Source organism: Neomonachus schauinslandi, chromosome 15 (genome assembly GCF_002201575.2).
Source record: "Neomonachus schauinslandi chromosome 15, ASM220157v2, whole genome shotgun sequence".
Classification (NCBI taxonomy): Eukaryota; Metazoa; Chordata; class Mammalia; order Carnivora; family Phocidae; genus Neomonachus; species Neomonachus schauinslandi.
The window spans coordinates 42,791,841-42,805,899 of NC_058417.1; the positions used below are offsets into that span (position 1 = coordinate 42,791,841).

At 37.3% G+C, this 14,059-nt stretch overlaps 1 protein-coding gene across 1 annotated transcript in view; it reads right to left on the reverse strand.

The window, feature by feature from the left end:
* Positions 1 to 14,059, reverse strand: part of NSF (N-ethylmaleimide sensitive factor, vesicle fusing ATPase) — a 141,773-nt gene that overhangs the window by 54,904 nt on the left and 72,810 nt on the right. Inside the window, exons 10-12 of the mRNA XM_021678482.2 lie at positions 2,724 to 2,889; positions 1,850 to 1,924; positions 1,474 to 1,661 (exon numbers count right to left, since the gene is read on the reverse strand). Coding sequence (XP_021534157.1) covers positions 1,474 to 1,661; positions 1,850 to 1,924; positions 2,724 to 2,889 — 429 coding nt within the window. The remainder of the gene's footprint in view (positions 1 to 1,473; positions 1,662 to 1,849; positions 1,925 to 2,723; positions 2,890 to 14,059) is intronic.

The window sequence follows — 14,059 nt, forward strand, 5'->3', positions numbered from 1 at the left end:
GCATCCTCTCACCCCAGGAGTTGACCACATCTGACACCCTTTCACTTCCTTACGTCCCCTGTCCTTTCTGTTACTGAATGTGGAGATTAAACCATGGGCTGCTCAGGGTAGGCAGTTTACTCCTTTCAGGTGTAGCATTAGCTGCCTGCATAGTGTCTGGCATAGAGTAGGTGCTGAATAAATCTACTGTGAACCAAAGTGAACCGGACGTACCATAAGTGATACACTACTATCCCAAGAAGGATGACAATACATCCTTCTTAGAGGAGACGATCAGAAAAGGTTTGAAGAAAAGTGGTGGCATATGAACTAGGTATTAAAAAGATAAGTAAACATAGAGGGTAAAGACTTCTGCAAAAGCAGGTAAGTGAAAAAATAAATTAATGTCTGATGACCAATGAGTATTTCAGTTTGGCTAAAGTATGGAGAATAATTGGGAACACACTTGGAAAGGCCAGTTTAGGGTCAGATCTAGAGGACCTTAAGGATCAGGCTAAGAAGTCTGTACTTTGTTCTGAAGTTTCTGTAGGGTAGAATAGTATGAAACAGGAAAACTAATAAAACAGAAGGTGGGTAGAAACTGAAGGACACAGCCAAGATAGAAGTGACAAAATTTGGTGAATGACTTGATATAGGACACAGTAGAGTGGCAGGAATTAAAGATATTCCTGAAGTTTTAAGCCTGGGAAATTGGGATAAACAGGAAAATAGGAACAGGAAGGAAAGCAGTTAAAAAAAAAACAAAAACAACACAGTGAATTTGGTTTGGGAATATTAAATTTGAGACCTGATAAAACATTGAAGTAGAGGTATTTTGTATAAATCTGAAAGTGGGAGAAAGAAGCTTTCAAGAGATGGGACATAAATCTGGGAGTCATCCATCTATCCCTGAAGAGGAGAAGGGATGGTAAAGACTCAAAAGCACTTTAGCAACATAAAAGTATCCCAGTATGTCTTCCTACCATAGTATCAATAACATTATTGTACTAATTTACAAACATGTCCATCTGCCTGACTCTGAATTCCTTGAGGGGAGAAGTCATGGTTTATCATCTCTGTGTCTCCAGGTTAATACTCAGAAAACAGCAGGTATTCAGTGTATGTGCTGAACGAAGCAGCCCCCATAATTCTAGCATCTAGAAAACGCAACTTCCTATGACATGTTCCAATTCTACACAGTACAAAGATTAAAAACTGAGCTCCTCATACTCTTCATCTTCACATGTTCGTATCAGATGGCAGCAACCCGAGGCAAATGTGTTCATCGTTACCGTCGGGCAGATGCCAGCATCATCTACTTCCTACCACTCTGAAGCTTTGGCAGCGGACAGTTCCCATTCCTTTCACCATGTCTCTTCTCTGTCAAAAGTCAGCACTATCACAGCCCTTGGTACATTTGAAAGGAAAGGGAAGAACACTGACACAGTATTTACAGAGCTGCAGAATCCTAATGTGTTAGCGGATTCTCCTGACCTTGATGTGTCGGTTCATAGCAGTGGACTGTGCCGCCCGCACCAGCCCCTCCAGTTCAGCACCGCTGAAATTCTTGGTCTCCACAGCCAGTTCTTTAATGTCTACGTCAGCAGAGAGTAACTGATGCCCTCTCATCCTTGCAGTGTGGATGTGAAGGATCTGTAGTCGACCTTTCTCATCTGGTAAGCCTGGTAAAATTGAAAATAAAGTAGAAATTATTACAATCCTAATGCTTTTCTTACAGGTACTTAAGCAGGTAAACATGTGCTCTTCATGATACACAACTTTTCCAACCAATGTTAAGTTACAGGACTCTGCTCTTACTAATGAACTCTAAACACACATCCCTCCCCCAACCAGTGACAGATCTGCTTACCTATCTCCATTTTAACTTCCAGTCTTCCAGGTCGAAGGAGAGCCTCATCTATCAGATCTGGTCTGTTGGTCATTCCTGAGCACAGATTTCAAAACGAAACAACAAAAGTTAAAAAGTAAGATAAAATGTCCCTTCAGTATATGTAAGAACAGTAATTTCTCAAATAAGTTATTTTATAAAGGTCAAATAGAAAACAATTATTCTCAAATAAAAATATCATTTGTTCTTGATCTGTTCTAATGGAAATACCTGAAGACTCTGCTTTAGTATTTCACCATACCGCCAATGGAATATAAATGTAATGAAAACTTCAAATATTTAAAAAGAGAAGGTACAGTTCAGAGAGGCTAAGTAGCCTGTCCAAGTGAGAGAGGGACAATGTGAACATGATCTGCCCAACCCCAAAGTCCCTCTCCTTTTTTGTAGGCCAATGGTTTTTAACCTTCATAAATATCAAAAGTTTTGTTTTGTTTTTTAAAGTCATCTTAAAAGAACCTCAGTACATGAAACAGTTAAAAGAAGAAGCTATAATTGGGATACATGATCTGAAGCTCACTCACAGACCCTGAGGCACCTCTGAGGGCCCCTGGAGGCCTATAGGATGCAATTTGAAAACCACTGCATTACACTATGCTGCCTTTTTCATCTTTGAGCTATGAGCATACACACCCATGAGTCACTAAAACCCACCTTTTATTTGTCCTATTAAGGCCAGACATTAAAATAGGTACTTAAGATTCTTCAATATCACCTGATTCTAATTTGGAAACATGGGCAACACAGTATTAACTACAACCTACAGAGATCTTAATTCAGAACCTATGTGTCTAATGTTTTTGAAATCATAAAACTTTTTTTTTCAAAGCAAACACACCAATGACTAAGATGTTGTTCAGTTGCTCTACCCCATCAATTTTGGACAGCAACTGGTTGACGACAGTGTCATGAACTCCTGTGCTACCAGCCATGCTCCCTCTCTGCTTGCAGATGGCATCAATTTCATCAAAGATGATTATGTGCAAACCGCTGTTAGCACCAAGCTGTTGAGGGAAGAAATTATAGTGAAGGTCATAATTTGAATATATTATTAAACAAACTAGTCAAAGAGAGCAAAACAAAGCTGTCACAGATTGATTTTGCTCCATTTTGACTAATAAATACAGCAGGTGTACTCATGGCTTCTACCCTTCAAAGGTATTGGAACTGCATTCTCAGAATTCTGCAAACTGAAAAGGCATTCCAGAACCTCATATTTAATAGCCATAAAACAAAAATGTACATTATATATTAATGAATGTGAATAGTCCATCAAATAACAACCTGTTCATTGACATGCATTTCTTTTCTCACTATTGAAAAGAACAACTCATAATTATCAGATGTCTGTCTTAAGTCAGTGAATGGCAACTCCCTCCCATTTTCCCTGAATTTTGGTGAGAGAACAGTTGCAGCAGGCTTAACGTCTGTCATATTATATAACTAAGCAGTAACTCTACCTGGAGGTTGACTGGGAAGTGGGCAGATGACGGAAGGAGGTGAACATGATTCACATTTGGTTATATCACACGAAAACAAAGTACTTTTTTCTAACAGTAAAGTGAGAACAGAGACATAGTTTATAGAAAGAATAGTCAAGGGGGTGCTATTTCTTCTGCATAGTGATTTGAGTTTGTTGAATACAGAGTCATTATAAGAAAATAGTTTGCACATTGTAAACTTTTAATAGATGCAAATATTTTCAAATGCCAATAATTCATTAGGTTAACATGGACCTTCTAACAATTTATATTCAAGTACTTAAGTCTCTTATAGGAACCAAAGAAGGAAGTGCACTCCATAAATTTTTTTTTTTAAACAAACAAACAAACAAAATCAGGGATTAACAAAACAGGTGAAAATGAACATTAACTTACATATGGATAATATAAATAATGGGCATAATGAGATTCAGGATTAGATATGGTTGGTATTCATTAAACCTCTGGTATGGATAGAATTTTTTTTTTTTTTTTTAAGAGTTGGGACTTTTTTGGGGCGCCTGGGTGGCTCAGTCAGTTAAGCGTCTGCCTTTGGCTCAGGTCATGATCCCAAGGTCCTGGGATCGAGGCCTGCATCAGGCTCCCTGCTTGGTGGGGAGCCTGCTTCTCCCTCTCCTCCCTGCTTGTGCTCTCTGTCGCTATTCTCTATCTCTCTCAAATAAATAAAATCTTAAAAAAAAAGTTGGGTTTTTTTTTACTTCGTTATAAAAGCATTAGATGTTAACTGAGCAAAAGTTGTAAAACAAATGGAAGTAAGTTAAAAATATGCTATGTCATATCATACCTATGATATATACTACATAATACCTAAAGATAAATGCTGTTAACATTCTGTAGATTTATTTTTATATTTTAAATTTATTTTAATTAAAAAAATTGGGAACTCACTGCATCTTGTATTCTCTTGAACATTATTCTTTGAAAACTAAAATTTTTATTTTTGTTTCTATTTGCAAAATACATGATCATTATAGAAAATGTGGAAAAACACTAAAAAATGGAAAGAAATCGCAATCATCCAAAATTCAACTAGCTACAAATAACTCATATTATTAATTAGGTGCTGTGTAGGTAGTTTGTATCCCTTTTTTCAGTACAGATATTATCTTCAGCCCTTTCACATGGCTATAAATACAACTATATAATTTTTAATGGCTCCATAATATTTCATTGTATGACTGCTTCCAAGAGAACTCCCCTAACTTCACCTTAATTCCTTCCTATCAGATATTTAATAATTTCTAAGTTTTTAGTATTATATATGTTGTTACAACAAACATTTTTTTTTTAAAGATTTTATTTATTTATTTGAGAGAGAGAGAGAATGAGAGAGAGCAAGCACATGAGAGGGGGGAGGGTCAGAGGGAGAAGCAGACTCCCTGCCGAGCAGGGAGCCCGATGCGGGACTCCATCCAGGGACTCCAGGATCATGACCTGAGCCGAAGGCAGTCGCTTAACCAACTGAGCCACCCAGGCGCTCTACAATAAACATTTTTTTAAGATTTTATTTTTAGGGGCGCCTGGGTGGCTCAGTCAGTTAAGCGTCTGCCTTTGGCTCAGGTCATGATCCCAAGGTGGTCCTGGGATCAAGCCCCACATTGGGCTCCCTGCTCTGCAGGAAGCCTGCTTCTCCCTCTCTCACTCCCCCTGCTTGTGTTCCCTCTCTGTGTCTTTCTCTGTCAAATAAATAAATAAAATCTTTAAAAAAAAAAAGATTTTTATTTTTAAGTAATCTCTATACCCAACATGGGGCTCGAATTCACGACTCAGAGATCAAGAGTCTACTGACTGAGCCAGCGAGGTGTCCCATGATAAACATTTTTGTACTTAACTCCTTGACAATAAATATGATTATACTTCCTGAATGCAAATTGTTACTTTAAAAGGTGTGTTGAGTATTTTAAGGCCCTTCAAATAGGTTGTCCCAATACTTTTCCAGAAAGATTTTATCACTTTATAATCCCACCAAGGTATATGACAGTGACTATCTTGGTATATCCTCACAAGTAATGAGTATTAGCAAAATCTAAAAAGTAATTCCCAACTTGATAACCAAACAATAGTGTTTTCCAATTGTTTGGTTTTTTTTTAAAGATTTTATTTATTTATTTGAGAGAGAGAAAGCATGAGAGGGGGGAGGGTCAGAGGGAGAAGCAGACTCCCTGCTGAGCAGGGAGTCTGATGCGGGACTTGATCCCGGGACTCAGGATCATGACCTGAGCCGAAGGCAGCTGCTTAACCAACTGAGCCACCCAGGCGCCCCTCCAGTTGTTTTTAACTGGCATTTGTCTGATTACTGAAGAGGATGGTACTTTCTAAAATCATGTTTTTACCATTTGTAATTTTTCTTTTATTATTTGTACATATCCTTTGCACATTTTTCTTTTGGGATTTAATAGTGTTTCTTATTGATTTATAGAAAAATTCTTTATATATTAAGGGTATTATTCATTTGTTATAAGTATTTTATCCCAGCTTGCCGCTTAATTTTATTTATGGTATATTTTTGAATATAGAAGGACCTTTACTTTTTTTTTTTTTTTACTATGTTGCCAAAATTACCCATCTTTAATTTTATGATTTTTAAAAATTAATTTTACCCTTAAAATCCTTCCCCATTGTAGACCCTGATAGTCACCTATATTTTCTTCTCTTTAAAATTTTTACTTTACATATAATTTTTCAATCTATCTGGAGTTTCAGTTTTGTAAATGGTACATGTGAAATAAGAATCCAAATAATTCTTATTCAAACAATTAACTGATCCAGTACTGTAGACTAAATAATCTTTTCTCTTCATGGATTGTCATTTCTATCGGGCTTCATATTTTTATATTATTGCCAGCCTATTCTACTACAGCATTAGGTTGGGTAAGCTTGCTCCCTCCACACATTATTCTTTGTTATAACAATTTTGACTATTTTATGGGGCACCTGGGTGGCTCAGTTGGTTAAGTGTCTGCCTTTGGCTCAGGTCATGATCTCTGGGTCCTGGGATGTAGCCCCACATCAGGCTTCCTGCTTAGAGGTGAGTCTGCTTCTTTCTCTCTCTCCCTCTGTGCCGCCCCAGTTTGTTCTCTCTGTCTCAAATTAATAAATAAAATCTTTAAAAAAAATAATGTAGAATCTGTTTTTCAGTCACAAAATTTCCAAGAATTAATACCCTACCATACAGAAGTATTTGACAAAACTGAAGGTATAGTTCCAATTCCTTATCCTCAGTCTTTTCTACAGTTGGAAAGATGACAGCTTTTGGTGTTGAATTTTTTTTATAAGCAACCAAGCTATCATTTATCATCAGACATCTGTTCAATAAATATGACTATATTGAGAAAATTATTTTTTTTCAGATTTGAACTTAGTTTTTAAAACATTGGTGGAAGGAAAACAATCTGTAAGTAGTTCAGGAAAAAAAACCCTAGTTAAATTTTAGAAACCTTGATGAACACATGACTATCATTTTGCAGAGAACTGCATTAAAGAGTGAACAATAATCCAAATATGAATAGAATGTAAATATTATATTTTATCTGTTTTTAAAAATTCATTATTATGAAGTAAAACTGACTTTTGGTATAAAGTTTTGTGAGTTTTAACACGTGTAGAGTTTTTTTTTCTTAAAGATTTTATTTATTTGAGAGAGAGAGAGAGAGAGCGCACAAGTACATGAGTGGGGGGAGGGACAGAAGCAGACTCCCCACCCAGCAAGGAGCCTGATGTGGGGCTCGATCCCAGGACCCTGAGATCATGAGCCGAAGGCAGACGCTTAACCGACTGAGTCACCCAGGTGCCCTGAGATTCTACATTATTTTATTTATTTTATTTTTAAAGATTTTATTTATTCATTTAAGAGAGAGAGACAGAGAGAGCACAAGCAGGAGGAGAGGCAGAGGGAGAGGGAGAAGCAGACTCCCTGCTGAGCTGGGAGCCTGACATGCGGCTCAATCCCAGGACCTGAAGATCATGACCCAAGCTGAAGGCAGACGCTTAACCATCTGAGCCACTCAGGTGCCCCTCTACATTATTTTATAAGACATTTTTATTCAAGGTTGTCTGCCAATTTAGCATGAAACAAAAAGCTGCTAAAATGTATGAATTTTGCTGTCATTGTGCCTTATGTTGCCACTGGAATCATGACTTCCTTCTCAGTCCGACCTCAAAAATCATCTGTGTGGATGGGAAGCCAGAGACAATAGGAACACTGTAGACCCACAGGAACAATTTGTCTTATAATCAGTACCATTCTGACCTTTTCAGAACCTTACTAATCTTGTGACCTGTCATCATGTGCCTTCCCCCAACCTAGTCAGTACAACCACACCAATTTTTACAGGTGTGTTACTTAAATAAAGGTAAATTCTTGCAATAAATTAGGAGTCAGGTAAGGAAGATGTCAAGATTAATCTTCACAGATTAATATAGCTGACTCATCAATAAACCCTTTACCAAAGAGTTTAAATTTCCACCATGCAATCCTCTTTAATTCACTGGCCTCTAGCTCTGTTCTTACCATCTGCAAAGTGTTCCCCCACAGAAACAGAGCTGATGCTGTTGAGCCCCTGGCAACTGCCTTCCATAACGGCTGTTCTATATTTAACTAGTTTGACCTATATGCAAGTGTTCATCTCTGTCAGCCTGGACTGTCCAGAATCACAGAGGTGATGCTCTTCTTTATTATGTAACACATCTACCCTCCATGGGGTCATTAGCTGAGTACACCAAGCCATTCCTGGATGTAAGAATTGAGAAAAGGTATAACTGAAAATCCTGGCTAGATTAACATCTACCCAGAAATTCTTTGTCAACTCAGTTGTATCATTAGCAGTGTCATAATTAAAATGTCTGCAAGTTTAAAAACAGCACCGAAGATACCTATGCAGCCATGTGGAAACTATCACAACAGATTTTTATAAAATGCCTCTTTAAAAAGGGGACATTTTGACTCACCTGCACCTAGTGTTTAATCCTCAGTATACCATCAGGGTCCATTAGACACCATTTCAGTTTTTAAGTTTTTTTGTTGAACAATTTTAATGATTTATATTGATATTTCATGACTTTTTAAATTAGAAGTCTTCCACAGAAGAAAATGGAAAATATATTTTTAAAAAATAGAATAAACAGGGCACCTAGGTGGCTCCAGTCGGTTAAGCGTCTGCCTTCGGCTCAGGTCATGATCCCAAGGTCCTGGGATCGAGTCCCTGTGGAACAGGGAGCATGCTTCTCCCTCTGCCTCTGCCCCTCTCTCTCTCTGTCTCTCATGAATAAATAAATAAAATCTCTAAAAAAAAAATAGAATAGAACAAAACTCATTCTATCTTTCAATTACCATGTGAGTCCACTGGACCTTTTTATAAATCTAAGATTTATTATGCTATTTCAACACTCCAGAAATTACACCATCATGACTCATCAATTATTCCTAACTATCCTAAAAAAGATTAAAATAAGAAAATGAAAGAATGATGGAATTGCTCAGAGGGATAATGCAATAGTGAAATCAAGACCGCTATGACATCATCCTTCAGTTTTCTTACTGTGTTGCCCAAAAAATTACAACATCTTTCAAGAAGGTACAAAAGGAGTCTGGAGACGCCATCCACCATCTTTGTTGCCTGGTTTTAGCTTTAACTACACACAGTTGAGAATTCAGACACCCCCCCTCACTGGCCATAATGGCAAAGAAAAGACAACCAACAGAGGAAAATATTTCACTTATTACATCTAATCCAAAGATTAATGCAGAGTGATGTAGCAGCACTTGAGACTCTAATGAAGATGGTGAAATTGATGATTGTAAGTAAAATCTCAGCCTATGGCCTCAGATGATGTTATCCTGCATATATTTTCTCAAACTCAAGTGAGGGGTGCCTGGGTGGCGCCGTCAGTTGAGCGCTGACTCTTGGTTTCAGCTCAGGTCTAATCTCAGGGTTGTGGGATCAAGCCCTGTGGCAGGCTCCACGCTCAGTGGGGAGTCTGCTTGAGTTTCTCTCTCCCTCTCCCTCTGCCCCTACCTTGCCGCCACTCTCTCTCTCTAATTAAAAATAAAGAATGAGTGAATAATATATTTCTGAGGACAAAAAAATGGCATTTTCATCTAGTTATTCAACAAAAATCTTCATTCTGCAATATTCTGTGACAAGAAACTAGACCATCTCATTTTTCTAAAAGACATATGACAGTATTCTTTCATCTTTTATTTCATTAGGCATCAAAATTTCCTTGATATGGTTTCTAAGTAGACAGATGCTGAAGACAGGTATTATAGAGAGATGATGATAAAAAACAGGTGATATAGATATTAAAAATTTGACCATTCTAAAAGGTGTATACAAATCTAAAAATGAAAATGTTTTGCATTTATGGAGTATCTGGTGGCCATCTTCTCAACAAAATAATGTTTTTAAAAAACAAAATTCTTCAAGTATTGTGTCTTGACAGTGCAAGTACAAAAAGAACCAGAAGTAATGACAAGCTAGACTCCATTAAGGGTGTATTTAAAACTTAGAATCAGGGACACCTGGGTGGCTCAGTCAGTTAAGTGTCTGCCTTCAGGTCAGGTCATGATCCCAGGGTCCTGGGACAGAGTCCTCGCTGAACAAGGAGCCTGCTTCTCCCTCTGCCTGCCACTCCCCCTGCTTGTGCGCACTCTCTCTCTCTCTCTCTGACAAATAAATAAAAAATAAAACCTTAAAAAAAAAGAAAATAAAAACTTAGAATCAGTATGTAGAAGTTCATGCATGACAACTGATGAACCACTAGTTACATTCAGAGGCTCCTGCCCATTTGGATGGGGATAGCTATCTGCATAGATATAGATATATAGATACATATCTCTATCTATATCTTCAAAACCAAGAAAATGAAATAAAAATTTAGTTTGCTATATTTAAGTTCTTATTAAATACATAATAGTCTTTCACTCCCTTTTATTCTTACATTTGTAAATTATTTGTAAAATAACTTAAAAATAATTTTTAAAAAGGAATTCTTTCAACCCAGATAGTAAATGGTGGTGACAATTTTTCTTGGTACACTGAGTGTTAAGATTTTTGAAGGAGAAAATATTGTAGTAATAGGGATGAACAGTAAAACTGAATGGTTCTGGGACTGTCTGAAGAGTTACTGAACTTGTGATTACTGGACTTGTACCAATCCACCAGGATCCATGCCTTTTAGAACCAATGTGGCTGAGGACAGAGACCTGAGATCATGATCTGAGCCAAAACCAAGTCAGACACTCAACTGACTGAGACACCCAGGTGCCCCTGCTAGTTGTTATTTTTAATTGTGGTGTTTGTCTTTTTTGTACTTATTATAAAGGAGTTATTACGGAGAATTTATAAAACATCAATTCTTGGGGCGCCTGGGTGGCTCAGTTGGTTAAGCGACTGCCTTCGGCTCAGGTCATGATCCTGGAGTCCCTGGATCGAGTCCCGCATCGGGCTCCCTGCTCGGCAGGGAGTCTGCTTCTCCCTCTGACCCTCCCCCCTCTCATGTGCTTGCTCTCATTCTCTCTCTCTCAAATAAATAAAATCTTTAAAAAAAAAAAAAAAAAGCCTTTAAAAAAAAAAAAAAAATCAATTTTTTTTGGATTATTTTTATTGCAAATATCCTCTCCAGTTTGAGACATCTGTATTGTGTGTAATTTGTCAGAGGGAGTTTTCTTCATATTATATTAATGTAACCAAATTAACATTTTTTTTTTCTTTTATGGATTTGATTACTGTATCTTAATAAAGAAATTCTTCTTGGGGTGCCTGGGTGACAGTAAGTGAGTGAGTGAGTAAGTAAGTAAATAAATAAATAAATAAATAGGGCGCCTGGGTTCAGTGGGTTAAGCAGCTGCCTTTGGCTCAGGTCATGATCTTAGGATCCTGGGATCGAGCTCCATATTGGGCTCCCTGCTCAGCAGGGAGCCTGCTTCTCCCTCTGCCTGCAGTTCCCCTGCTTGGGCTCTCTCTCTCTCTCTGTGTGTCAAATAAATAAATAAAATCTTTTAAAAAATAAATAAATAAATACTCCCCCCCCCTTTTTAAAAGAAATTCTTCTCTAGCCTCAATTCTTAAGGCTTTTTGCCTACATTTCTTCTAAAAATGTTTTCTCTGGTAAATTTTAGTTTTAGTTTTTTGTAAATCCATTCTGTTATTCTGTATGATATGATAAGGACTGTATTTTATTTTTATGAAACAGAAAGCTGATGATCTCATCCTGATTCATGGAATATTCTTTCTCCTTTGATTTACATTGTCACTTTTCACATAGCAAGTTCCTCCTGTGTTCTATTCTGTTTCCTTGGTCTGTTTATGCAAGAATATATAACGATCTCAATACTACAGCTTTCCAGTAAATCATGATATGAAATAAGTCTTCGTAATTTTCCAAAATTTTCATGGCTCTTCAAGTATCCAAAAAAAAAAAAAAAATCAAGTTGTCAAATTCCAAAAAAGTCCCATTAGACTTGATTGGAAAAGCATAAATTTATAAATTAATATGGGCAAAACTGTCATTTTACGATATTGTCAGTATTCCCACACATAAACATGGTTTATCATTTATTAGCTCTTGAAAAAAGATTCTCAAAAATGTTTATAATTTTCTCCCTTAATTTTCCTGTTAAGATTTAATTCTAGGTACCTTATCATTTTGACTGTTGATATAAGTGAAAATTTTTTTTTAAAGTTACATTTTCAATATCTTCACATTTTCTTTGAATCTTGTCTTCTAAAGAATTTGAGTTTTATTCCTTTCCCAGCTCCTCCTCATGCTTTGGAAAAGCATGAAAGTTATACACAATTTTCACATACACACCTAACTTAAAGTTTGATGTTAATTAACAGTATTATCTTCTTCCCAAATAATACAAAGATCTTACATAGACTTAATCCACTTCCCCTATGTTTTGTTCCATATTTTAGTTCTATCCTTAAAAAAAAAAACCAAAAACCCATATTGATGACTATTATTGTTGTCCCATGCAGTGATTATTGTTTATTTCTTTTAAACTTTTTTTATGGTGAACTACAGCATACAGAGAGGGGAAGTTCACAAAATATGAATGCATGTTTCAAGGAACTGTCATAAAATGAACATCCATATAAGGTAACAAGAAATAGAACAGTGCCAGCATCGTGGGCGCATGTCCTCACAACTCTTCCCCAATATCCCTCCCCATTATTCCCCATAGGCAACCCCAATCTGGTTTTTTATGGAAACTACTTCTCACTCTTCTTTAGAGTTTACCACCTAAGCATGTATCATTAAACATTTTAGTTGAACCTTATATAAATGGAATCAAACAGTACGTATTCTTTCTTGTCTGGTTTCTTTTTTTTTAAAGATTTTATTTATTTATTTGAGAGAGGGAATGAGATAGAGAGAGAGAGCATGAGAGGGGGGAGGGTCAGAGGGAGAAGCAGACTCCCTGCCGAGCAGGGAGCCCGATGCGGGACTCGATCCTGGGACTCCAGGATCATGACCTGAGCCGAAGGCAGTCGCTTAACCAACTGAGCCACCCAGGCGCCCCCCTTGTCTGGTTTCTTTTGCTCAACATTTATTTGTAAGATTCACAGCTATGTATAACCATAGTCCGTTTATTTCTTATTACTCTGTAATACTTCATTGTATATTTACGTGACAATTTATCCATTTACTGGACAAAGTTCTAACTTAACAGTTCTTCTCTTTCAGCTTCTTAGAAATAGCATTCAATGGATTTCTGGTTTCCATCATCATTTGTGTTGGTATTTTCTATCACTTTTCATTGCTTTCATCCTTTGTCTCTGGTTATTTTTGTCTAACATCTTTCAGTGCACTAATTCTCTCTTCAGATGTGCCTAATCTGCTGTTTAAATCCATCTACCTGAGTTAATTTCAGTTGCTGAATTTCTCATTCCCAGAATTTCCATTTGATTTTGTTTTTCAGTTTTCACTGCTCGGCCAAAATTCTCAATCTTATTTCCCTTTGAATGTGATAAGTGTAGTTATTTTAAGTCTGTATCTGAGAATTCCAATATCTGGAGGCCCAATTTCTATCACTTTTGTTTCTCTTTCTTCAAGTTGCCTATGTCTTTGTATACCTGACTGCTTTTGATTATAACCAGGCATCTCATTTGCAAACTATAGAAATAATTTGTGGCCTTGCATGATACTACCTTCCTTCAGGAAGGATCTATAATTCTGATGGATGCCGAGGGGCACTAGTCATTTAGGAACCTTCAATTGAATTTTAGAGAAATTAGATGTGATTCAAAGCTGGCCTCTGTGAGAGCATGTCTACTTCTGATTAACCCCTGCTTCTATTGTGCAGCCTTCCAGAATCCCAACTCAAACAGAGGCATGTTCATCAGGTGTCCTCTCTTCATGAGCCATGCATTTTAACCTCTGGCCCCTTACTCCCACTGGCCTGTCAAAAGGGCTGCATAACTGTTTAGCAGTTCCCTCCAGAAATGGCTAATATCTCCAAAGGAATGGTGACCCTACACACCAGGACCTTTTTTTCTGGGCCTCCATTCTCCTCCTCCCCAGGGGTTTGCTAATAACTATCAACCCCATGCTATCATTAGTCCAGGATTCATTTTTAAATCAATTTCTCAGCATGGGGGCCCCTGACCACAAAGGTCAGGGGTGGTGGTGGTGGTGGTGGTGGTGGTGGTGGTGGTGGTGGTGGTGG